This window comes from Phycomyces blakesleeanus (assembly GCF_001638985.1).
Source record: "Phycomyces blakesleeanus NRRL 1555(-) unplaced genomic scaffold PHYBLscaffold_35, whole genome shotgun sequence".
Taxonomy (NCBI): Eukaryota; Fungi; Mucoromycota; class Mucoromycetes; order Mucorales; family Phycomycetaceae; genus Phycomyces; species Phycomyces blakesleeanus.
This window is the reverse complement of record NW_017265165.1, coordinates 1-24,984: the sequence shown is the minus strand read 5'-3', so window position 1 is coordinate 24,984 and position 24,984 is coordinate 1. Positions and strand designations below refer to the sequence as shown.

General features: G+C 35.2%; 7 protein-coding genes across 7 annotated transcripts; 3 read left to right on the top strand and 4 right to left on the bottom strand.

Moving 5' to 3' along the window:
• Window positions 1-358: 358 nt before the first annotated feature.
• Window positions 359-1,103, top strand: PHYBLDRAFT_74145 (hypothetical protein; the record flags this gene model as incomplete). The annotated part of the gene is made up of 2 exons (XM_018442989.1): window positions 359-532; window positions 732-1,103. Coding segments are annotated over 2 exons (546 nt in total), but the record flags the coding sequence as incomplete, so codon positions are not given.
• Window positions 1,104-1,432: 329 nt separating this feature from the next.
• Window positions 1,433-2,182, top strand: PHYBLDRAFT_160582 (hypothetical protein). Its single transcript, XM_018434208.1, has one exon. It carries the CDS (start codon window positions 1,501-1,503, stop codon window positions 1,858-1,860), a length of 360 nt encoding a protein of 119 aa, XP_018284531.1. The 5' UTR covers window positions 1,433-1,500; the 3' UTR covers window positions 1,861-2,182.
• Window positions 2,183-8,878: 6,696 nt separating this feature from the next.
• PHYBLDRAFT_104343 (GATA-type zinc finger transcription factor) lies at window positions 8,879-9,034 on the bottom strand (the record flags this gene model as incomplete). Its single annotated transcript, XM_018427841.1, has 1 exon — window positions 8,879-9,034. A coding segment is annotated over one exon (156 nt), but the record flags the coding sequence as incomplete, so codon positions are not given.
• Window positions 9,035-9,338: 304 nt separating this feature from the next.
• On the bottom strand, window positions 9,339-9,648 carry PHYBLDRAFT_152296 (hypothetical protein; the record flags this gene model as incomplete). Its single annotated transcript, XM_018432882.1, has 2 exons — window positions 9,339-9,525; window positions 9,620-9,648. 2 exons carry the CDS (start codon window positions 9,646-9,648, stop codon window positions 9,339-9,341), a joined length of 216 nt encoding a protein of 71 aa, XP_018284529.1.
• Window positions 9,649-15,488: 5,840 nt separating this feature from the next.
• PHYBLDRAFT_175038 (hypothetical protein) lies at window positions 15,489-17,159 on the top strand (the record flags this gene model as incomplete). Its single annotated transcript, XM_018437395.1, has 2 exons — window positions 15,489-15,915; window positions 16,033-17,159. 2 exons carry the CDS (start codon window positions 15,489-15,491, stop codon window positions 17,157-17,159), a joined length of 1,554 nt encoding a protein of 517 aa, XP_018284528.1.
• Window positions 17,160-21,237: 4,078 nt separating this feature from the next.
• PHYBLDRAFT_152293 (hypothetical protein) lies at window positions 21,238-21,933 on the bottom strand (the record flags this gene model as incomplete). The annotated part of the gene is made up of 3 exons (XM_018432881.1): window positions 21,238-21,438; window positions 21,551-21,681; window positions 21,789-21,933. 3 exons carry the CDS (start codon window positions 21,931-21,933, stop codon window positions 21,238-21,240), a joined length of 477 nt encoding a protein of 158 aa, XP_018284527.1.
• A 497-nt stretch (window positions 21,934-22,430) lies between these two features.
• Window positions 22,431-24,922, bottom strand: PHYBLDRAFT_175035 (hypothetical protein; the record flags this gene model as incomplete). The annotated part of the gene is made up of 7 exons (XM_018437394.1): window positions 22,431-22,516; window positions 22,716-22,814; window positions 22,918-22,961; window positions 23,860-23,891; window positions 24,149-24,194; window positions 24,419-24,669; window positions 24,753-24,922. Coding segments are annotated over 7 exons (728 nt in total), but the record flags the coding sequence as incomplete, so codon positions are not given.
• Between the last annotated feature and the right edge of the window lie 62 nt (window positions 24,923-24,984).

Genomic DNA, 24,984 nt, shown 5'->3' with positions numbered 1-24,984 from the left:
ACTCCGACTCATTCCATGCCTCCCAATTCACACACGTCTGGACCAGGGGGACCTCCAGGATCCCTGGAATCCCCTGTCCCTAGGTTCAGTGTGAATTCAAACTTGATGAACTATTCGATTCCAAAGAACGAACAAGAGGTAGAGCTTGACCATCTCCTGAATCTTGTACTGATTCCTGTAGAGAACCAGACGAGAGATCCAATCGGGTGATTCTAGTACCAAGGCTCGCCAACTAGAAGGCCAGATTGAAGGCTTAACCCTACAGAACGTAAAACTACAACGAACCAACCGTCTACTCAAAGTAGACACAGACAACCTCATAGAACAAAAGACCCGGCCTCTTGAAGAGAAAATTAGGATGCTGACTCTGAACAACGTCCAACTTCAGCGAGTTACTCGCTTATTACAACAAGATTTGGAAGAGAAGACTAAGCAAATGCTTCGTATTCAATGTGATCAAATAATGCAAATGAAGAATGTTGGGCCAGAGTATGAGTTTCTTGTACAAATGGTCAATTTGCTCCATCGACAGGTAAATATGATTATATATATATAGTTGTACTTTGAGGCATTTTCGTTTTTTCTTTCTTTAATTCTTTCTTCCTCTTCTTCTTCTCTCTCTCTTTGTGTGTGTGTGTGTGTGTGTGTGTGTGTGTGTGTGTTTGGGTTTGGGTTTGTGTGCTGATAAATTATACATAAATATATACTTGTGTGAATTTGGATAATTATAGATTAGCGGAGAGCCGACTTGTGAAGATACATGCTGCTACACACTAGCACCTATTGATCAATCCAGCATGGTCATGACACTGCCTCCCGAAAACGATGATCAGGAAATGGAAGCCCAGCATATCTGTCGTCCTATTGTTCACTCATCTATTTCCCAAGGATCTTATGCAATTGAGTTGGAGAATAAGATCGTTCGACTGGAACAAATCATCGATCAATTAGAAGAAGACAAAGAAGCTGCCCAGTGCCAACAAGAGTACAAAGACAACGACATTGAAATGCTCAAAAAAGAGCTAAGGATAAAAGATGAAATTGTTTCTCAACTAGAGCAGGACTTTATGACTCTGGAAGAACAGCTGGCAAATCTTCAAAGGGTTAGTGGTCTATCTTTTTTTTATATATATAAAAAGAAAAACGAAGCCATTTGCTTATTAAAGCTAACTGACTTTGTTTTATTTATTTTTAATGTATATATATATATATATAATCTTGTAGGAAAACGACGAGCATCGTATTTACAGTACCACTTTCCCAACTCATCCTAGCCCACCCCCAGAAGAACGTATTAGAGATCCAAGACGACAATCTCAGATGTTAATGGATTCCAAACGAAGATCATTGGCTGTGAAAGATACAGAGGCACTTGAAAAGATGCTGAGAGGCGATCTTCAGTTAGACACACCAGATACTGAAATCATGTCTTCAGACGACGAACTTGAGCTGGAGATAATCAACAAAACAAACGACAACAAAGAACAAAGAGAGTCGATAATGGTAGTCAATCGCCAGGTTGAATCTACACAATCACCAAGTGTAGACACCAATACCAACCCTACCACATCCTCTGTTCTTTCAAATCTAAGCCAAGTGAATGTCCCCATCATTCCGCGCGGATCAAGTACACCCGGCGTTATCCCGGGAGCTTATGATGAAACCCCTCTTGCCTATGCCTCATGGAATCCCAGAGATCCATTTGTACCATTTGTAGTTATGGCCATACTTTTGGGACTCGCAGCTCAGTTGGGTGTTACCGATGATTGGACGGTTCCGATTACATTGGTAACCATGGTCTCCGGCTTCCTTTGGTCTGGAGCAGCCAAGGGTGTCCAACTCAAAGTAAACCTTCACTAAACCTTAATCATACATAGAATATACTACTTTTCTTCCTATTCCTCTTCCTTATTCCTCAACCTTCTCTTATTATTCTTCTGATATTCTTTTTATTCCTCTTACTCGCCGTCTTCATCCTTTCTACCCTTTCTTACCTCTATAGCTTTCTTCTTCTTATCTACTCTTTACTCTCTACTCTTCTACCTTACCCTTTTTTCCATGTCTTCTTTTTTTTTATCTTTTATCCAAAATATGTATATATACAACAAGTCCTTTTAACTCTAGTCTGTCTTCAACAGGACTTAATATTAAAGAAATTTCATTTATTCATTCAGCAAGCCACACAAATTTGCTCTCGTAAAGTATTTATACATTTTGTATGTATGATTTTACATAAAAGTGATGCTTATATGATGACTATTACTATTTATACTATATTTAAAGCCAAGACAAAACCTGTAACATTCATGTAGAGCGGGTATTCTAATGAGCTTAAGAGCTCTGATTTATTGATTTATTTTTTGGGGGGAAATATGGTTTGGCTGTGCGACTTTTAGTGTCGGCAAATATGCCCGCCATCGCCTTTGACGGATGTATTTCTATTTTACCAGAATGCTTGTTGACCATCATTATTACTCTACGGTTTAACAAAGACAAAAGTAGTAGATCAAATATTATAGTTGGCTCAATATGCATTGGTAGCTTTCTCGGGCAGCAACATCTACAGTCATGGTTGAATAGTAGTGTCGTTTAACGAGAAAGATCGAATTGGACTCGGTCAAAGAAGTATCATATTTTATATATACAGAATGGGCAGTGAATTTTATTTTATTGGTGATCTGAAGAACAAACCGTCTGTCTAGTAGCCTCATAAAGGGGCGAGTGTTATAGAGACATGGTCTTTGGGTCTCTTTGCCTTGTACCTTCTGGGATGTTCCTGCAGATTGTTCCTGCAGATTGTTCCTGCAGACTGTCGCCAATATCCTCCTTTGCAGCAAATGACTGTGAGAAATAAGAAATAAAGACTTGTTATTGACCAAAAATAGAAAATTTAATGTTTTGAATGTTGTAAGGTGACCAAATAATAATTACAGTCAATCTATGGAATATTGAAGATACAGTTTTACTTGGCTGACCAGTGCAGTTTGTTTTAAGTGGCCTACACAAGTATAGTGTGAAATCTATTCACTAGCCAAGCTTACGAATTATTATGTTACTTTACTTTATTCTGTGTGAATATTTTTATATACTTGTACATATAATAGCAAATGCCAAGTGTGCATATGCACATTGTTAAGAGAATTAGCTTTATTTTAATGTATATCCAAGAAATGGTTAATGGTATTAAGCAAATTCATGAGAATGCATGGAAATGTATGAAAAAAAAAAGAAAAAGCTATTTAAATTATTCCATACACAAGGAATCCTTAACTTCACCCAAGAAACCCTTTTATGCCCATCAAAAAAAAGGCTAATACAAGTTGGAAGTTGTGGGGTCCTAGTGTTGGAATATTTAAATTCCTGATTTTACATGCTCGGTTTAGATTTTGGAATTTTTTCGAAGAGAGGAGACAAGGGGGTGTAAGTTCCCTTTTTTTTTTGCACTTTCACACATATTTGTGGATCGAGTTAGTGTGATTCTGATTTATTTACGAGGTTAAACGACGTTCTCATAGAGACTGGATTAAAAAAAATTACCTTACTAAGTAAAGAAAGAATAACCCGTTTGTCAAGGTTTATGAGACTCTTTCAAATTTTCATAATTGTCTCGATAGCTAGAAATTTACTCGTGTAAACCCAAATTATTTATGCTGCGCTATTTGGTCCCTAATTCCCACCCACTCCTCTACTGTTTATCTCAATTGGGCAAATGGTTACCATCGTGCGCAATATGTTCGAGAGTAATTTATTCATTCATTGATGACTTGTTGAGCGTCGACTTGCTTATGATTGGCTGACCGCGTCACGTGATAGAGGGACCCCTTTTTAAATATATAGAAGAGACATAAGATTTATTTTAGGTAAACGCCTTTTTTTGTTGTTGTTGTTTTTGTTTTTGTTGCTCTCCCTTCTTCTTTCTTATTTTTATAAGAAATTATCTCTAAAAGGTAGCTCAATCAATTGTATAGTTAATTATTTAATCTGCCTATTAAGCAATCTATCTATATTTATTTATATCTATATAAATACCTTGTGTATATCATAATGATTATAATAATAATGTAAAATAAAAGGCTACCAGGCTTCTTCTTTACATTTAGTACTATATATATATATTCCTTCGTCTATTATTCTTTATTATTCAACTTCATTTCAAATATAAAATCTCAAATCATGGGAATACAATCCAGGTAATAAAGAAAAAAAAACATACACATGCATATACACATATACAGGCCCACGCACGCACGCACGCACGCACACAACATACAGCATATAACATGCAATACATACACATGCACGCGCACAACACGCAACGCACACACGCACATACATACGATTTATAATAGGCCATCTCGAAATTGTATTAACATTCATTTTATTTTAGCAAGATTGTATATCATGATGCATCTGAAGAGCTTAATGATGCATCTATTGGCTCTTCTTATAACAGAAAAGGTCATGTGCATTATGATCTAACTACTGAGACTTTACATATCCCGTTCAACCCCAATTGCACATGTTCTGTTGATCAATCACATCTGAATTCTAATCACACTGTTAAAGTCAAACAAGAACCACTACATGAACAAACACAAGTACCCAGCTACAATGGCATGATTCCACAAGGATCTACCGCTTATTATGCTACAGAAGTTTCTGGCAAACAAATAAAACAAGAAGAAGAAGAAGAAGAATACGAAGACTTTGAAGAATATGAAGAATATGAAGAATACGAAGAGAAAAAGAAAGAAATCTATTCTTCTTGTTGTAGTAATAGTAATAGTAGCAATCTTCGCCCACCGGTACTAGAGTTCTATAAGCGGTCACCTTCGCCGCAACAGTGTGATTCTTCATACCAACAAGTAACTAGCATGGGATTATCATCATCACCACAACCACCATCCTCTCCTTCTTCTTTCTCTTCTTTTACTACTACTCCAACGCCAACGCTAGCGCCAGCGCCAGCGCCAACACTGAATCCAGCTTCTATTCCTATTACTATTCCTATTCCTATTCCTGCTCTCGCTCTCGCTCCTTCTCCTGCTCTTGCTCCTACTTATACTTCTACCTCTACCTCTACAAAAGATAATGGAATCATTGACAACGTTACAGTAAAGAAAGCCGTAAAAACCAAGATTCCCAAGAGTATAACAAGGAGCCGTCAATCGTTCAAGATTACCAAGCCAGCTATTGAAACAGCCATATTACGTGTAAGACAAAGAACCAGACGTATATATACACGAGGAATAAAGGGTAAATCAGACGCCCGTTTTCTAGATGTAAGTTTGATCAAGTAAGATTAGATTTCTGGTATTATTGTTATTATTATCATTATTATTATTATGCTGGAGATTTTGAGTTAAAGAAGAAGAACAACAACAACAACAACAACAACAACAACGAAATGGCTAAACATTATGGTTTATGGCTTATGATGTGTGTTGTATTTAGTATATCAAAAGACTTGAAATTGATCCTATTGTTGAGTATACCGTATACACTGATGGATCATACCTTGAATGGGAGGAAAATGGACAGAAATGCGGTGTAGCAGGAATTGGAATATTCGGAGGGCCCAACAACTGCTTGAACTTGAGTGAATCTGTAGATATGGATCTTAGACAGTCTAGTGCTCTCCGGGCTGAAATACACGTAAGGATAATAACTGAATTAAGAAGAGAAAAAAAAACATAAAAGGGAGGGGAAAGGAAAGATTGATTGATTGATTGGATCTTTGTACTCAGTCTATTACACCCAAGACTATTTACATATATGATTGAATCAAATCAGATCAGATCAGATCAGATCAAATTGAATTTAATAGAGAGGGTGTGGACTAGTGGCAGATTGATGTTATGTGATGTGATGTGATGTGAATTTGCCATAACGCCTAAATAGGGCAATACGAACCTTTAATTATCCTCTTTCATTCTAACCAACGAGCAAATGGGAGAGTACTTTTGGCAAATTGAGAGAAGAGGAGGGAGAAGATACCATAAAGCTATGGTCAATTATTATTTTTTCCTTTTAAAAGAAGATGATATAAATCTGAAATTTAAATTATATTTAAACCAAAAAGAAAGAAAAGAGTCCACACCCTCTCCGATATACACATGTGTAGTATGTGTATAACATGTCTTTAATTGTTTGTATTTTTCTTTAGGCTGTCATTCGAGCACTTGAAGTATGTCAGGATCTAAAGGGAAGTTTGAGAATCGAGTTGGATTGTCATGTTCTTATCGATGGTAAGCCCACAAATATCCAGTGTCACTTATAGAAAACAGAAAAATGGACTAAGCTTGTTTATTATTATTTTTAAGCTATGGATAATAGTATGGAGGCCCTCAATAGAACAAATCCAGACCTCTACCGAAAAATCAAAAAACTGATGAATAAGAGAAAATTCCCTGTTCATTTCGTAAGTCAAATTTAATATTATATTGTTTTTTTTTTTTTAAAAAAAAAAGAAAGATGTCTGGTTAAAAGCAATAAATAAAGTTAGCTAGCTAGCTAGTCAAATCAAATCAAATTGAATCGAATATTTATCCAACTGGGCCTGTCTTATCTATTTATTTAGCGGTATGTACCAGGTCACATAGGAATCCCGGGTAATGTTTTTGCAGATAAGCTGGCAGGAGAAGCAACAAAAGAAAGACGTGAATATATAGCAACTAGAGTACCCAAAGCGCCTTTTTCCCTTAATGCCCGTTCGGATTGGTACGAGCCCCCTGTGCTGCAACACGAGATGACTTGAATGCCTAGAGTTCTTTCACACGAACAAACCAACAAATTAAACGGAGAGACAGGCAAGCAGGACAGCCTCTTATATTTATGTATATATGTACACACAGATGTATTCTCTTGAGCAATATATGTAAAATGAATTATTATTATTTTTAAGAAAATATGTACATTTTCCTTTTACCCCCCCCCCCCCCCTTGCCTGCCTTTCTGCCCTTAGTCTTTTATTTTCATTTGGATTAATATATTTCAATAATGATGATAATAATCATAATAATGAGGTAGACTCTTTTTTTTTGGTTTTTTGGTTTTTTGGTTTCTGTCTCACAAAGGCACTGTATTTAGATGAAATAACCACACTATACAAATATATAGATATATAGATATAGTGTGATTTGAATGTTGTTTGGTGTGTGTTCCTTCCTAATAAAGAGAAATCTGTTGAAATCCTAGCCTACAGTTTAAGGCTATTTACACTTCATTTTATACACAATGAGTTTGTTAACTTTGTTCAAAGGATCTGTATTATTTTTTTCTTTGGTTAAGAATTATTGTGAGCCAAGAAGAGTAAGAAAAACATCATTGCCTTTTACTCTTTCTTTCTTAGGTCCATTCATCTGTCAAAGGAAGAAAAGGATTGCAAAGTTTGTACTCCAAAAATGACGCCACTTAGTTCTCACACTGGCCATACTTTTCAAGATAGTATAATTAAGGGCTTTTTTATTTTTATATATATAAATATTTAATACAGTAATATTACACAAAATATATAAGAAGAAGTAGATCCACTACTTTTACTTAATCATTTATGATTTCCCTTTGGCTTCAAAAGTAATCAGAATATATGTATGTTACTCGAGTATTGAAACCGGATTTTTTTATTTATTTATTTATTTATTGAGCAGATTTGATTGCATGTTTAATAATAAAATGCTGTGATTCCTTCTTGTATGAAATCTCTATTTTCAGAAAATGAACCGTTTTTCTTTTGTGTTACCTTTGCGATTATTTATTATTATGGAAAGTCGGTAAGAATTTCTTATCAGTCATGTTTGACAGTGTCAATTTGCACAGAATATTCTCTCTCTCCCTTTATTCTATGAGTATATTAAATATATATATATATGTAATGGTGCGGATCAAGGACTTTAATAATAAAATAATCCAAATACAAACAGAAAGGTGGACAGGGACAAATGGTAAATTAATATTTATTTTATGTGCTTGGTTGGTTGGTTGGTTGGTTGTTTTGTACAAAAAATGAAAGTTATGATTGATTTATTTGTAAGTAAAATTGGTACGTGTGTGTGTATGCAGTGTGTGCAATGTGTTTGTGCGTTATTACATTGTTGTGCTATTGCGTGAGTGTGGGTTTGAGTGTGGGTTTGAGTGTGATTGTGATTGTATGAGTGCATTTATGGATATATGTGAGTTCTTGAGTGCTTGGATTTAAGTGAGAAAGTATGCAAAGAAAAAAAAATATTGATTGAATGATTAATTGATGAGAATGCTGCGGGTGTTCTTTTTTTTCTGTGTGCGTGTCTTTTTAAATATTTTCTTTGGTGCTGCTTTATAAAAGATAAGATGCTACGAGTGATACGGCCGGAAGAGAAGGCGTTGGAATGCGCCCTGTGCCTTGTTGGATTGGCGGAAGTCGCGGATAGCTTTCGCTGGGATCTGAAAAAGGGCGGCCGGCATGCGCAAGGGAGAGAAGAGAACAAGCAACCTGGTGCTCTTTTGTGTCTATGTCATCGGGAATGGCAACAACGTTTGATGATAGATAGGCTGTGAGGCGGGAGACGTGCTGTTCAAGAGATGGATCTATGGTGCCAAGAGAGTGTATCGGAGGGAGGACAATATGTGGTAGCGATAGTGATAGTGATAGTGATAGTGATGATGGAGATGATACTGATGCTGATTCCGATGACGATGCCGATGCCGATGATAGTGATGATGATAATTGTTGTTGCTGTTGCTGTTGTTGTTGTTGTTGTTTTTGATGATTGTGGGATAGCTGGGATAGGCACGGTTCCCATTGTGATGTGGGCGAGAGGGATCCCGGTTGTGTTGCACAGCCCCGGAACGAGTCCTTTTTTGCCTCGTGTTTGCACTGTCGCTTCACACGTTTCTCAGAGCGCTTTCGCCGTTTGATGACTGTTCGCATCATGGCAACTGGGCGATGGACAAGGTGTAGTTTGTAATAAAGTCCACATGCATTGCATATTGTGTTGCCTGCAGAATCTCTGCGCCAAAGGGGCGTGGTTGTTGTGTGGCAGTTGGAGCACATCATTCCTTCTGGACGTTTCTCAGGCGAATCAGCTCTGGTTGCCAGGGTGCAGCTGGGACATACTGTATCAGAATGACCATCCCATGAGTTGTTTTTCAATGTGTGTTGACAGCCGCAGCCATCGACAGGCTTAAGACGTTCAAGTATAGTAGCATAGACCATGATTAAAAGTTTAAAGAAGAGAAAGGAACAGAAGAAGGAAGAAGATAGAGTCGCGCCACTGGTATTTACATTAATAAAAAAAAAAAGAAAAGAAAGTTGATTATTTTATTTTATTTAAATATAGTGTATATTGATTTTATATGTATTATTTTGGGTTTGTTTGTGATGCCTCAAAAGTATCGGCACAAGCGGGCATAGAGAAGAAACGTGAGAAACTGAGTCTGATGACATCTGCTGATTGGCAGACATAACTAACAGAGCCCTCTTCCCGTGTGGCAGACTCCGATACGGCCCTTTGCTCCAATGCTTTATTATCAACCGATCTTGAGGTTCTATATACATTATTAAATATTATTATTATTAATAAAAACGGTGGCTTTTATTTTATTTTATTTTATATATTATTCAACCAGAGAACATACCTACCTCATTTGTTTCTTTGCTACTCCTTTCATTTTCTACACTTTACTCCATCTAGTACAATACAGTATAGATGAGATAAACCTACAATATTATTATTATTTTTTGTTTGGGTTCATTGGTGTGAATCTATCAGTTGAGTCACATGATAAAATAAATGATTGCCTCCATATCAATAGAAAGAGAGAGAGATGGGACAATGATGGGACTAGTGCAACGTTGCCTCTACGTCATGAAGATAAACCGACACGTTTTATTATGTAAAGATAAACACGATTTTTATATTTATTTATTTATTTTGTCATTATCGATCTACATCTATGGTGGCCAATACGCAGATCAATATTGGTCAAGATTGGATCTGTTTAATGGAACGTGCAAGTAATTGACAAGAATATGGTATACATATATTACATTATCTGTAGATGGATTATGTGGGTCAGAATAAGAAATAATTATATATCTATATATAAAAGGTAGTGTAACTGTGTGACTCGCCACATAATACATGCCTGTCCAGAATAGATGTAGATTGTTTGCAAAAAATATACCGACTTTCCGCAAGAGATTTTCATGAAACAATCAAACACTCGACCTGTTTATAGTACTTTAGAAATATGAATCAAAGCAAAAAGAGATCAAGACATTCAAAGGTTCAGACAAACCAGCTCTTTCTGTCTTTCTTTTTCTTTTTTACAAAAGATCGAGAATAAAATCAAATCTAAGAGCGCAATATCCCCCTCTCTTTTTTGTACCCATGAGTTTATGAAATTGAACTACATCAAATAATGAACGTGCCAAAAACCAATTTAACTTGACTTTGGATATTCCCACCAATCCGCCCTTTTTATATATATATTTAGTTATTTTACTTTATTATTCCGATAACCATAATATCGTATTCATTAATCCAATAAACAGGTTCATATAAAATCTGTATCAAGAAAGTAAGTAAGAGATTAAGAAAGAAAGAAAAAGAGTGACTCATTAAAATTGATGGTGGTGGTGGTGGTAGTGGAAAAAGATAACGTTTTATTATTGCAATCAAGTATATCAAATAAGCTTATTTTGATTCTCTCTGTTTTATTTATTATTATCTATTTTAGATGGGGCATTTCAGTATGTATACAGAAAAGAAGAACGGAAATCTGATGAACCTTGTTAGGTCATCTTTGGTCTGTCTGTATAAAGTCTGGAAAAACAATACTATTCTATTCTTTACGCTTACCTTCTTTTATGATACGATAAGGGAGATGGTGGTGGCGGCTTAATTGTGATTATCACAGCCAATACAAAAAGCCAAGTCCAGTAGCTTTTCAGATTACATTACTTTCTTTTTAATGATAATACAAAGAAATGATACAAGCGACAAGTCAATCGGTCAATATCATTTTGTACCCTTTTATAGTATGATTTTTATATAATATAATATGATACCTCCCCACCACTAATTTGTATTTTAGGATAATTGGTACTGCAAGGTTGAATTCAAAGTTCTCCATTTTCATTTCTACACCGGATTAAGCAAAAAGTCTGTATTACATAGATTGGAGAAGAAGAGAAAAAAAAGGGCTTCATTTAGGCTTGTATCATTATCAATTTCTTATTTCTTATTTCTTATATAGGCTTAACATACCTTTGTGCTTGTGTCTGTTTCACAACTTCATTAACTGTCTAGTTGGTTGTTGATTATCATCATCTATTTTTCACGCGGTAATCTTGCTTGTTATCGCGTCCTCTTTTTCTCTCTAATATATATATATATATATATATATATATTCTACTTACTGACAGTTCACGTCATATTAAGAAAAAAAAAGAATTCAACAAAAGCAAACAAACCCTTGATTATTAATTATTTTAATTTATATTCAAAACAGCAACATTCAGTACCAAACACCTAATTCAGAAAATACTGGAATATTTTTTTAAAGAAATTAAATAAAAAATAGTCTATAGAATATGAATCGAATAGTGAGCTATTAATTATAATTGATTTAATTCTGACCCATAAAATAAATAAATAAATAAATAAATATTTCAGCACAAGATAAGCTCAGCATGCTTAGTTCTCACATAAATTATAGTTATCAAACAAGATCATTATAATTATAATCATTCTCTTTAACAAGACTACAAGGATATTAACAATCAGACTCCAAATCGGCTCATCAAGGTTTTCTTATTTCAACCTCAAATGAATATGTATGTATAAAAGGGTGAGATAAAACGGGTTATCATAGAACCCTCTAGGCATAGTATTATTATAAAATTCTTAGCATATATACTGTTGGTGTGGTGTAATACACTTGCCAAGATATTTTATATATTTATATATATATATATATATAATAAAATATTTTAAAGTCTATCCCTCAAACCAAATCAAACACTTTATTCTATCTATAATACTATACTTTTAGAAAAAAAAAAAGTTAAATAATTATATGTGTGTGTGTGTGTGTGTGTGGAATTATATCAATAACCAACCATATTCAACGGTATCAAAGATGTGCCGAGAGTAAGTTTCTAGTGTGGCACTCAGCATACATAGTATAGCTAATTTAGCTAATTTAGCTAATATTGACATCTGTGCCTCAATACATATAATATAAAGAACTTGATCAAATCTAAATAAATATAAAGTCAAGTACTCCAGGGCCCTCCTTCTTTCCGGAATCTAGTTTGTGATCAAGGTAGTCATATAGTCAAATAGTCAGGCTGTAATGGCTTAGATTTGAATTCTCAAAGATGTATCATTGATCAACTCTTGGTTATTGGCAGTACAGACTAAAACTATATCACTAGTTAGAATAGGGACTGCACAACCCCAAGAGAACACCTCGTGATTAAACGCTAATAATTAACTATATTTTACAATAACATAGCTAAACAAATGGCTTTTTTTGGATACCATGTTAACTATTTCTTGGCAGAAAACAAAGTGCACCGATCACAAAGGAGGGGTAAGCTTAGCACTAAAGAGAGAATAAAATAGATAGATTGAATTAATTGCTCAAATACAAATAAACAAGAACCAACCTAATTATATATAAAATAGAAATAAAAAAAACTTTAAAAAACTGACACTTGTCATAGGAATAATATATGTATTTCGCAGTAGAGAAATCACTTGGATAACAATATGTTATTACTGAAACTCTTAACAAACAGCGACTCCAACATCAGCATCACTAAAGGCATATTTATATTTAAACAGAATAAATATAAAATGTATATATATATATAAAGGATCATTTTTGATCAAGATGGGAAAACTAAATACAGAAAATTCAGTACATCACAATCTTAATAAAATGCTCTTCAGATTATCCACAAAAGACAAATTATAGGACTTGATCTTTAAGAGATGATTGATGCTGATATTGGAGCTAACCTCAGCAGTCTAGAAATGAAGATTAAACGCTAGTAACAAAACTCTAAGCAACAGGGCTTGTCAAATATGCATATGTGTTAAAGAACTCTTGGAAAACCCCAAGCTGCTCACATATGATGACAAACATACACCTTTTCTTTATTTAATTATTAAGAGAAAAAAACCATAGGCAATTTTTTTTGACTGGTATGAATGAGCAGTTAGCCTAAAATCAGAGGCAGGAGAATATTTTGGTCGATATACGGTTAAGCAAGAACGTTACATGTCATTGATTTTCATTACTGGGTAACCAAAAATAAAATAAAAAAAAAAGAGGAGGACTCTACTTAATGATGAGCAAATTAAAAAACGACACCAATGGTTTAATCACATAAAAGATTGTAAAAAAGCAGGGAAGGACTGTTATCTGGAATGATGATTTAAGCTTCACTCTTTGCAAAAGACGAGAAAGACGATTATTTGTGGCATCTAATTTTTTTTTGAAAAATATGAATTTAACTGCAATGTCCCAAAAGTACAACGAAATAAAAGGTTATTCATGGTTTGGAGATGGAGCACTGATTTTTCTTGATAAAAATCTCAATAATCCTTTTGTATTATAATTAGTGCAAGTGTGTATAAAGTCTTTCTTTTCTGCAGATCATAATAGTAATAGTTCAGTACTATGTGGGTGATTTTTTAAAAAAAAAGGGTATTTTTCCAATTGACCATTTGGCTTTATAGTGTAAATTGATAAGCGGACTTTATACGTTCGAGGCACTCGAGGCACTTTTGTATCAGCGATTAGAATCCCGTTAGATCACACACGCACATATATATATAAAATAATTTTCCTATCTTTGCTTGTGTATTCTGTGTATGTGTGATTATTTTTCAGTTGATAAATCTAAATACTGTGGAGATATAAAGAGTCAAGATAGAGTGTGTCATTAGTATACGACTGATTTACGTCTATATCTACATATCTATACCTATGTCTATAAGCAAGTATATTCAAAGTCTTAATACTCTTTGTGTTGTGTATGTATTCATCATTTATGTTAATATTATTCAAACAAAAGCAATATAAGAAAAATAACAAAGAATCAAAGACCTCAAGCTTGTTAAGACTAATGATAGCAGATAGGAAATGGAGCAGAAGAAAAAATTAAGTTGAATGATAAGAGGCAAAAATGAATATATAACCATTGAAGTTAATTTTTCACTTTTTATTGCTCTGTAGAATGTTTAACACACACTTTTTACCTAATACACCAAAGGGTTTGGCTTATATATATCAAGAAAACATAAAGAGAGAGAGAGGTAGAACGAGAGCGAAATAACTTAAATATAATAGTAGAATAAGAAAGTGTTCTCTTTTTTATTTTCTGCCAATGTTAATGTCAGCATTAACATCAATGTTAAATATAAAAGATGCAGGGTCTTTATTAGAAAATTTTGAGTATATATGTTGGTTTAAATGGAGATCAAATGGCTAATTCTATTCCAAGGTTTCTCTGTTACAAATCCAATATATATATAGATAAAAATATCGATATATAGGTAGAGATAGAAGAAGAGAATACAAGTCAAAAAAAAATTCTGGTAGGTGGGACCTGAAAGTCATAAGCAAAATGGAAAGGTTCGGAAAAAAAAAGTGTTCGGAAGAAAATGGTATATATATTTTCCATTGCTATATCTTTTGGGTAATTTTGTGTGTTTTAGAGTCATATTAGAATACAAGACTTGTTTACACTGCTAAAGAAATTGATGTCATCTTCAGATGATACACACAAGACTGTTAATATAATAAATACTAAGAAAGGTGTTATATATTGTATATTAAAGACAAATATATATATATACAGAAAGAAAGAGTGCAAGGGCTTCAATTCTCAAACGTACTCTACTATCCCTTATCAGCACAAGAATGATAAAGAAAGAAAGAAAAAAAAAAGATAAACCTGTATCTGGTGAACCTTCAAAATAACACATTAAACCTGTATCTTTTTGTAGTTAAGGTAGAGAAATGAAGAAAGAGAGATAAAGAAGTACAAAAAGGCTAGTATTTTCAAACAAAAACCTTCAAGATAAACTACTGCGAGAGATATATGTATATATAGTGTTTAGAAACAAAGAAATAAAATAAAAATCATCATGGAACCTGAAAGGCACCGTGAAATAAAATGAAACCAAGATTACACAAGAACTCATTGCGCAATATGGCGCAAGCTTCCGTTTACCTCTAAAATCAGCTTATTCGAGGGGTTAGTGTAACATGTTACCCACAATAGCTATCGTTCGGTAGCCATAACACTTTGAAGGTGGGAATTTATTTTCTGAAGACTAGAAGATACTCCGTTCTCAGTACAAAAAAAAACAAAGATACTATATATAAGCACTAATTCTGGTTTGTTTTTCTTTGTCTTGTTTTGTTTTTGCCCTTCTACCTTGTCTATTTCTTGTTAAATTCATCTTGATTTTAACACACTGTTTATCATGCAGTCATCAAAGGCAGAAATGTCTTCCAAGCAATCTCCTAGCTACCAAGGCGGTTCAACTCAATCTGAAAAACCAACGCCCACATCCACACCTACTTTATCTCCCCGTCGTGTGCTGTCATGGCTGATGTGGTGGAATTCAGAAGAATGGTGGCCTTGTTGGATCGGTCTGATCTTCTTTGGATGCGTAGTGAGTGCTGTAAAGCATGACATACCTGAACCAAAGTTTTTACCCTGGTCAACAAATCCATTTTTAACGTTTGCCACCGTGGGAAATTACGGGCTACTGGTTTTATTCTTCGCGGTTGGACTAATTGTCTGGCTGGCAATGGCAGCTACAAATGCAAAAAACTGGCGTCTTTATCCAATTGGATATTTAGTTGTATTTTTTGTATCCCTAATCAGCAAGATGTTAGCCAGCAATGGTATGTATTTTTCCTAAGAAAAAAAAAGGCGTCATTACAACAATATACTTACTTGCTTACTTACTTACATTTGTGCGTAAAATTTTATTTTCTTTTCTTTTCTTTTCTTTTCTGTAGTGACCCTGCACAAGGCTAGTATTGGCGATTCCATATGGGCTATTATTATCGGCTGTATTCTTCGCAATTTGTTGAGTATCAACAAAGTCTCGATCGCACTCCCGCATTGGCTCAAGGTTGCCCAACAGACCGAATTCTACATTGCCACCAGTCTTGTCTTGCTGTGTATCGACATCAGTGTTCTCAGACCGCTCGCTCCTCGCGCTTTGTTTGTCAGCTGGATCGACACTCCTCTTCTGTTCATGGTCCTGGCTTTTATCGGCTGGCGTTTCCTTCGTATCGATCTCCAGACCGCGATCATCATGTCCGGCGCAACGTTTATTTGCGGCTCGTCGGCTGCAATTGCACTTGGCGCAAGTATGGGATCACCCCAGAAGACTGAACTCCCGATAGCAATCATCTCAATCTTCACAATCCCGAGCATCATTGCCCTACCTTATGTCGCCAAAGACTTGGGATTCTCGGCTACGGTGAGCGGGGCCTGGTTCGGTGGCTGTGTTGATTCGACAGGTGCAGTATTGGCATCTGCTAGTATCTATGGCGACAAGGAAGCAGTCGACACATCGGCTGTAGTCAAGATGATGCAGAATGTCTTGATTGGACCTTTGTCTGTCCTCATGGCCTGGGCCTGGTCTCATCATGAATTGCGCATGGCATACAGAGCCAATGAAGAGGAAATGATGCACGCAATAACTGACACTGCTAGCAACGAGTCAACAATCGACAACACAGACGGACCACATGGACCGCATGAACCAGAGAATGAGGGATGTGCAACTATCCCTCAGCCTAGAATGGCACCTATTGCGCGCCGAGACAAGGCATGGGTTCTTCTCTGGAAACGTTTTCCAAAGTTTGTTCTTGGTTTTATTCTGACTGCAATCCTCTTTAACACCACTGTCGATGGAGACCCACAGCTCCGTTCGAATGTCAACACATTTTGCTTTTATGTTTCTGAGTGGTTCTCGACATTGTCGTTCGTTAGCATCGGCTTGGGACTCCATTTGGACGATGTGCGCCAGAACATTCGCAATCTCGGCAAACTTTGTACCCTGTACATTATGGCACAGATGGTGGATATTGTTGTGACAGGAGTTCTGGCATGGACAGCATTTACTTATCTCTAGACAGACCTTTCTTTCATTTTCTGTTATGTAACCACACATATACATGTACTTTTTTTGTCTTTATACCCTATTATACTTTTCTTATATTGTTTTATTTTATCTTACGCGTCTTTTGTTATCTTGTATATTCCTTCCTATAGTCTTTTCCTTTTTATTCTTACTTTATTTTTATTTTTCCAGGTATTTAATATAATTTCTTTTGTATAATTATATATAGCAATGCTAATAATCTCCATTATTTTTTATCAAAATACACTACGCTTTTATCCAAAACCTCTTGACAATGAATATACATTTTATTATTAATATTATTATTATTATTATTATTATTATTATTATTATTATTATTATTATTATTATTATTATTATTATTATTTCATTTCATTTTATTTTTATGTTTTATGTTTTCATAAACACACGCAGAAAGACATAGAAACAGACACACAGGAACGTACGTATACATTTATACATGTAGATATGTAGATATGTAGATAGATAGATAGATAGATAGATATATATTCAAAGGTAGGGTAATATGGTTCTAGATTACTGCTGTGGAGGGGGGAGTAAAACACAAGACTCTTCCTTTTTCTATAGGCCGTGGGTGATCTGCATACACAACAAACGGCGGACAAATGCAAAACTCAACCACACCTGCTGTCTGGCCATCTTCATCAACCATAAATTCCGGGTCGAATGATTGAGACTGTTCCTGAGTCTCTGCAGCAGTAATGTCGAGTTCCTGGCCCTTCATAGCAAACCCAAGGAACATGGCCTGTTCGACGAGCGTGCGTACCTTTGAGCCATAATACATCTTACCGTCACTCTTGTCTTGTTTGTAGACAAACGGATAGGCCTCGGTCAGACCGCTGTAGAGAAACTTCCAGTTCGAAAGAGTGGCCATGTGGAGAGCCTGATGGATATCGGTATTGGGCTGGTTTTTGGAAATCATGACCATGGTGAGTTCCTGGCGGAGACGAATAGAAGAAGAAGGATCGTGAATCTCAAAGAATTCGAGCATGGCGTCGTAGTGCCTGGATACACTGAGGCCAGGGAATCTGGTGAGGTTCATGTTCTGGACAAGGACATCCATGATAAACTTTTCGGTCAGCATCTTGATGCGCTGTGGTGGGAGGGGATCTCCCATGCGTTCAATAGACTTGTGAAGGTTGAGCCAGAATGTGCGGAGTGCGCGTGTGGCCTGAGCATGATCGCCATGCGTAACAAGGTCTGTGGCGAGTTCGTCAATGTTCTGCTTTAATTGCTGCAGGCGAAGTTTGATAGTCTCGGTGTCATCGTTTGTTGCACGCAGGGACCGCAAATGCTTGTCATAGTTTATTTCCAGTTGCTTTCTCTCTTCTTGTCTCTGCAAAGTCTTTTCCTTGACCTTGAAGATCATCTCATTCAGACGTTGGGTGTCGAGAAGATAACGCTCTTTCTCCATATTGATTTCCATGAGAACCTTTTGTTGCTGAGCAAGCTGAGCCTTAAGCTGTAGTACTTGGAGTGTATCGGCCGGGGCGACAGGCGAAGGGGTATCTTGGACGAGGCTGGTCGGGGTTGGTGTGCTGTCAGTAGATGTTGGTTGCTGACTAACATTGAGAGGGGTTGGTGGTTGTGGTTGTGGTTGCGATTGCGATTGCGAATGTGGTTGTGGTTGTGTCTGTGCCTGTGCCTGTGGCTGTAATGGTGTTGGTGTTGGTGATGGTGCTGGAGATTGTGGATCGCTGGATGAATTCAAGTCAGCAGGGGTGGTGGGGTCGCATTGTTGCTGAGGTGAGATGTGCAGCTCATCGAGACCTAGGTGACATTATTATACATGGACTCATCCAATAATACTTGAGCAACTCGATAAGATAGTTTACTTGTGCTAGGTGTGAGAGCTTCGTCGACGGGATGATGGTCCATGAGAAAGAGAGTATGAGAGTATGAGAGAGAGTGAGATGTGGGATTCCAAAGGGCCAAGGAATCTAAATAAGGGTAACCGTGGCTTTGCTTCGGCCAAACCTTTTCTTGGGTAAGTTTTTTTTTATTGTAGGGCTACCAGCCAGCCCATTGGACTTTATCAAATTACAGCATTTTTTTTTCTTTTTTTTTTTTGTCTCATAGTATTTTTTCTTTGCTTCTTTAAATAGATTTTTGCTTTATATATATATATTATTTTTATTTTACGCTCATAGTAACTAAGGTATATATATATATATATTAGCCAAATGCACACACACACACACGTATATATATAATTGAGTAGTTAATAAATCTAAAGGCTAATTGTGTTCAGGAACGGTGACCAAAAGGTCAGATCGTGTCAACCAAGAGAAAAACACGTGTGCTGTTTTATTGTCTAGTGAAGCAATGCAAGATAACCCAACTATCTTGTCAATAGTGACGAAATTACGGGGTGTTTTTGTAATTATATAAGAAACGGAGTTGATAGATATATACTTTGCTATTGACCTAATATCCTTAATATACATTCCAAGAGGTTGATATATAGAGAAAGAGAGAAAGATATACATACATACATACATACATAAATATATATATATATATACTTGTGTGTGTTGTAATTAAAGTTAAATTTATTATACTACTGAATTTACACGTCTATTAAACTTGTAACCAATATCCCAACAGTCTCTACTGTTTCGATTACTATCTTACAAGCCAATGCGTTTTAAACACTGCTAATCTAATTGGGGGATGTTTGTAGTCAAATGCCCTACATTCTTATATTTCTTTAAAAGAAAAGAAACGGAAAAATCTTGGCATTTTACTTGTATTTCAAAGCTAAAAATAATAATAGCATTAATAATTGGCATAATTCATAATAGCTCCTTCTGAATGTCTAAATAATAATATACAGTATGTATATTACAAGTTACTTGTCTAAAGAAATAAAGACATAGAAAGGAATATGGTCTTCATTTATGCTAAAAAGAAACAAACAGACAAAATTGAATAGTATTATTATTATTATTATTATCTAAAGTTAGAAAACATGTATTCGCTTGGGGGAACATTGGTCACACAATGCAATATAAATTATATCAAGTCCAGATACTATGTCTATAATCTATCCTCAAACACCAACAACGGGCTTCCTAGAAATAACAAAAGCATCATCAATTGAAATCCTATCCTCTAAAGCTAAAAAAGGCTTCTTTATATACATACATGTATATATACATGTGTGTGTGTGTGTGACGTTTGGTACGCTACAAAAACAGCAATACTTGCACCAGAAGCCCTGATTATCCTTCTTTTTATTTTCACTAGTTGTGTTGCTACTGTAGCTCTCTCTTTTCTTTCTTTCTTAAATTGTACAACTATTATATTATCATTATATATATATACTGTTTGGCGTAGGTAGAGTTTAGCTACTGTATATATTGCCCTCGAGAATATTGTGTCGCTTTTGGTTACAGAATATACTACTTTAGTGCGGGTACAGGGCTGGAATGGCTTTGTCGATTTACTATAATTGCATTTTGGAAAAATTACTATTTGTAAAGAAATGAACTCTTCTTCTTCTTCTTCTCCTTTATTACTTGTATACAGAATATTACAGAAGCCTTTTATTACTTACTCAATCTCAGTTGCAAAGCTATGGCATGAAATTTACTTTCATGGAAGAATAACTTTGATATTTCTTATATATAAATATATAGAGCGGGTTTAATTCCTTGGCCAACGTTCACTTTGTGTGCAATTCTTCACGTGACATTTCTGAGATTTAATAAACTTGATTCCAGGATTCCATTTTGTTTCTTTTGGGCTTGTCGTTTGGTTGGGTTAATAAGTCCAAGTAATATACATATATATAATTTAGAGTGCAATATCAACATTAGACCCACTGAAAAGCCCAAAATTTTGTTTTGTTTTTAAGAGAAATAAGATGCTACTCTAAGTGTAGAAAGAGTATTCATCATATTATTCTGCTTATTTTCTTTAGTGATAAAATGTAGTCGTGGTCTAGACTTCTTTATTGGGCATATCTTTGTTTTGTGTACCCTTGTCGAACAATCTGCCTGTAACAAGATCTATATACGGTATATTTTGTTTTTGTGTGTATATGCTATTCTTCTTTTTCAATAGTACGCGGATTGTTCGGAGGTGGGCCAAGAGAAGTGAGATCAACTGCCATAGCTTCTTGTTCGGCTATTACCGTTCCATTTCTTGCCCTCTCATACATGAACCGTCTCAATATACGAGCATTCTTACTGTGAGCTCGGTATAACATATCGAGTAGGATACCTAGGATTGGGATCAATCCAAGCTTTAGAGAAGGAGAAAAGGGTTATTGGACTATATGGGTGAGTTTTGTCTTGTAAAATATCGTATAATATATATTTTATTTTTTTATATGTAAAACACACATACACACATACCAGAAAATCAACACTGAGGTGATATATCATACGCTGGCGAATAGATTTCGGAAGGTCGGCTTTGCATGCTAGTTGGTATAGAGAAAGTGCAAAGCCAAGAGAAATTACCTTTCCAACAATAGGAATAAAGTCTAAAAATCTTGTAGGATTTTGTTTATAAGGGTAAGAAGCCACAGGTAATATATACATAAATTCCAATCTCCCGATCAAAGCTTGCTACCAATTATAATATACTGACCAAGAAGAACGTCGTAGCCTATCCAGCAACAGCACAGTTTGAACATCTCGTCGAATTTCCGTACACGTTCGTTGTATTTGTCCAGAATGATCTGGTCTCTTTTTGACAGCTGTACGTCTGGTTCAGGTTGCTTTTTTAACCACATTTCTATATTTCTCTGTCTAGTAAGTTATTTTGTGCCGTATAATTATGTATATGAAAGGGAAGTGTAAAGAGATAAGAAAATTAAAGGAAAAGAAAGAAAGGCAGCTCTAGTCCGCAAGTAGGAAATCCAGGGTTTCTTTCCTTCATTTTTTTTTATATTTCTGCTTGTGTGTGGATCAAAGCGGCAATCATCATAGTGGGAATTTAGGCTGCAATACATCTGACGTCAATATTCTTTTGCTTATTCTAGAATAGAAAGATCGCCACATCATTTACATTTCTATAATACACGCTAATTTTGCTTTCCAATACTGCACCAATCTTACCAAACAAACTGTTTTTTATATTGGTGCTTTATTTTCTTTGTATTTTCATTGGTAAATTTCAAGATTTCTTATAGGATACCCTTCATTGTATTATCAATAGTTTATTAATTTATATTTGTTTGGCCTGTTTGTTGGTATGCTAGCCAGATGTCTACATTCCTCGACAAGTTATTTATTTAGCCAGAAAGCAGTGAGAAATTATGACCCTTATTAAAGGTCCAAACGAGATAATAGAGGGAACTAGTCGGTGATATTGAGCTTTAGATAGCTGTATATATGTATAAGTGATTGTTTTTTCAATAGAATAATGTACGATTTATCTGTCTTGGACTGACAGGTATGAGTAACCATGGTGACGTTACTCGGGGGAGGTTGATGAACCTTTTCTTGCTGATATTTATCCTTTTGTATATACATATATGGACATGAGTACGTGTACGTGTACGTGTACATTTACGTTTAAGTGTGTCTTTCATATCAGGCCATATAGTGATAAAGTTCAAGCCAATTTCCCTAACTTGTAGAAATTGTTGACCCAATATGTCCCTTCTGACGCCTTGTCCAAGTATTTGAAACGAACAATTTCCCTTTTTATATATCAAATCACACTACTTTTTATTTATTTCTATTTATCTTTTGACAATGATAAACTATTGTACCTTGTGGTCCTCGCTTTTTAGAGACACTGCCCTGAAATGCCAAGCTATTGTGTAATTTGTTTTAAAGACACTAATACTAATGATATTGATAATCGTTAATTCTGCTTCTTCTTCTTCTTTTTTTAAATAGAGTAACAGTAAGAAATAGGATATTCATTTTGCTATATCACTGAATAAAGCTGCATTTGTAAGCAAAGGTTTGTGTGGTGTTATTTTGCTTGTAAGGTTGTATGATACAATACTGCTGAGATTAATAACCTTTGTATTAGTGACTTGCACAATAATTACTAATAGCTTTCTTTCTTTCTTTCTTTTCCTTTCTTTTTCTTTCTCTCTATCTTTTTGCATTTCTATGTATATATGTATGCATGTATGTATCTATCTATCTATATATTTTTGGCCAATTGATTCAAACAGACTATTAAATACTTATATATATATATTATATAGATGTTGTATTCAAGGAGTTTATTTACTCTACCAAACGGCAAGTAAAAGTAAAATTCACAGGATAACCAAAATAAGAAGAAGTACATATTCAGAAAGAGAGACACATGCGTACACAGTGTATAGTGCAGATAGACAGTCCGGGAATATTCATAATCATATTCGTATAGATATAGACAAATATAGATAAATATAGATATAAAGAGAGAGAGAGAGAGAAAAGGAGAATGTATAGTGACTGTGTTATTCTGAGCCATAAGTTTTCCTATTCATTTTTATTAGGAAACTTCAAACTTGTCATCCGCAGCAAATATCTATTTTCTCTCTTCTTTCTTTTATTTTATTTTTTTATTTTTTTTTATTTAGTAAAAAGAACAAGCATTAATAAGGGAAAAATACATATGTATATATAACACATAGCATATTTTACATACACTTATACTTCTTTACTCTGCACTTCTTTACCTATACGCGCGCCTTTTTAAAAAAATATACGTTTGCCCTGTACTATTGCTATATTCTATATTCTATTGTATATTTATATATATATATATATATATATATATTCTGTATTTTATTCCTTTGGTGATCGTTTGATTTATATATATATATATATATATTTATATTTATATATATATTTATATTTATACTTGCCCATAGGATGCAGTCTCAATCGCCTACCGATGCATCCCCCTCTGAATCCAAGGGACTGGATGGCAAACGGAAGCGACTGACACAAGCATGCGATATGTGTCGAAAGAAAAAGGCAAGCCATCTTTCTCACCCTGCTTGATCTTGCAAGATATACATTATTACATTTTGCTATTTTGCTATTGTTGGTTTATTTGGTTTATTTATATTTAAATATTTATATATTTGTATATACATACCAAACGATACAAAAACGAAACAAACAACTGCCTTTATCATTTTACCTTGCAAATAATAATAATAATAATAATTTATTTATTTATTAATATTATTCTTATTCTTATTACTATCATTACTTAAATAAACATATAATACTCACACTAAAAACACATTACAAACATACTGTACAATCGCACCCAATCGCACCCAATCGCACAAAATCGCACACAATCGCATACAATCGCATACATGATCGCACCCAATTACACAATCGTATAAACATATTAGATCAAGTGCGATGGTTCCAAACCATGTTGTGGGAATTGCGAAAAATCCCACAGAGAGTGCCTCTACATACCCAGCAACAAGAAACGTGGCCCACGACAGGGCTACATTGAAATGCTTGAGAAAAGACTCGACAAGATGGAAAGACTCCTGTATCCCACAAGTCCAAACCAACCCGACGAATCATTTGAATCACACTCTCCAAGAACAAAACATCCTCAACACCCACCCACCCACACCCAGATGCAAACACAGACACAGAACCAAATCCAAACGCACGCACCAATAATGACAACGACAACGACAACAACAACGACAACGGCAAAGGCAACCAAAAGACCCGCGCCCGTGTCTGTGTCCGCCCGAAAATTCACACCAGCACGAACTTCAACTTCAACTACAGCTACAACAACAGCAACAGCAGCAGTAACAACCTCCCCAACCACCCCCGCGACACCCGCGACA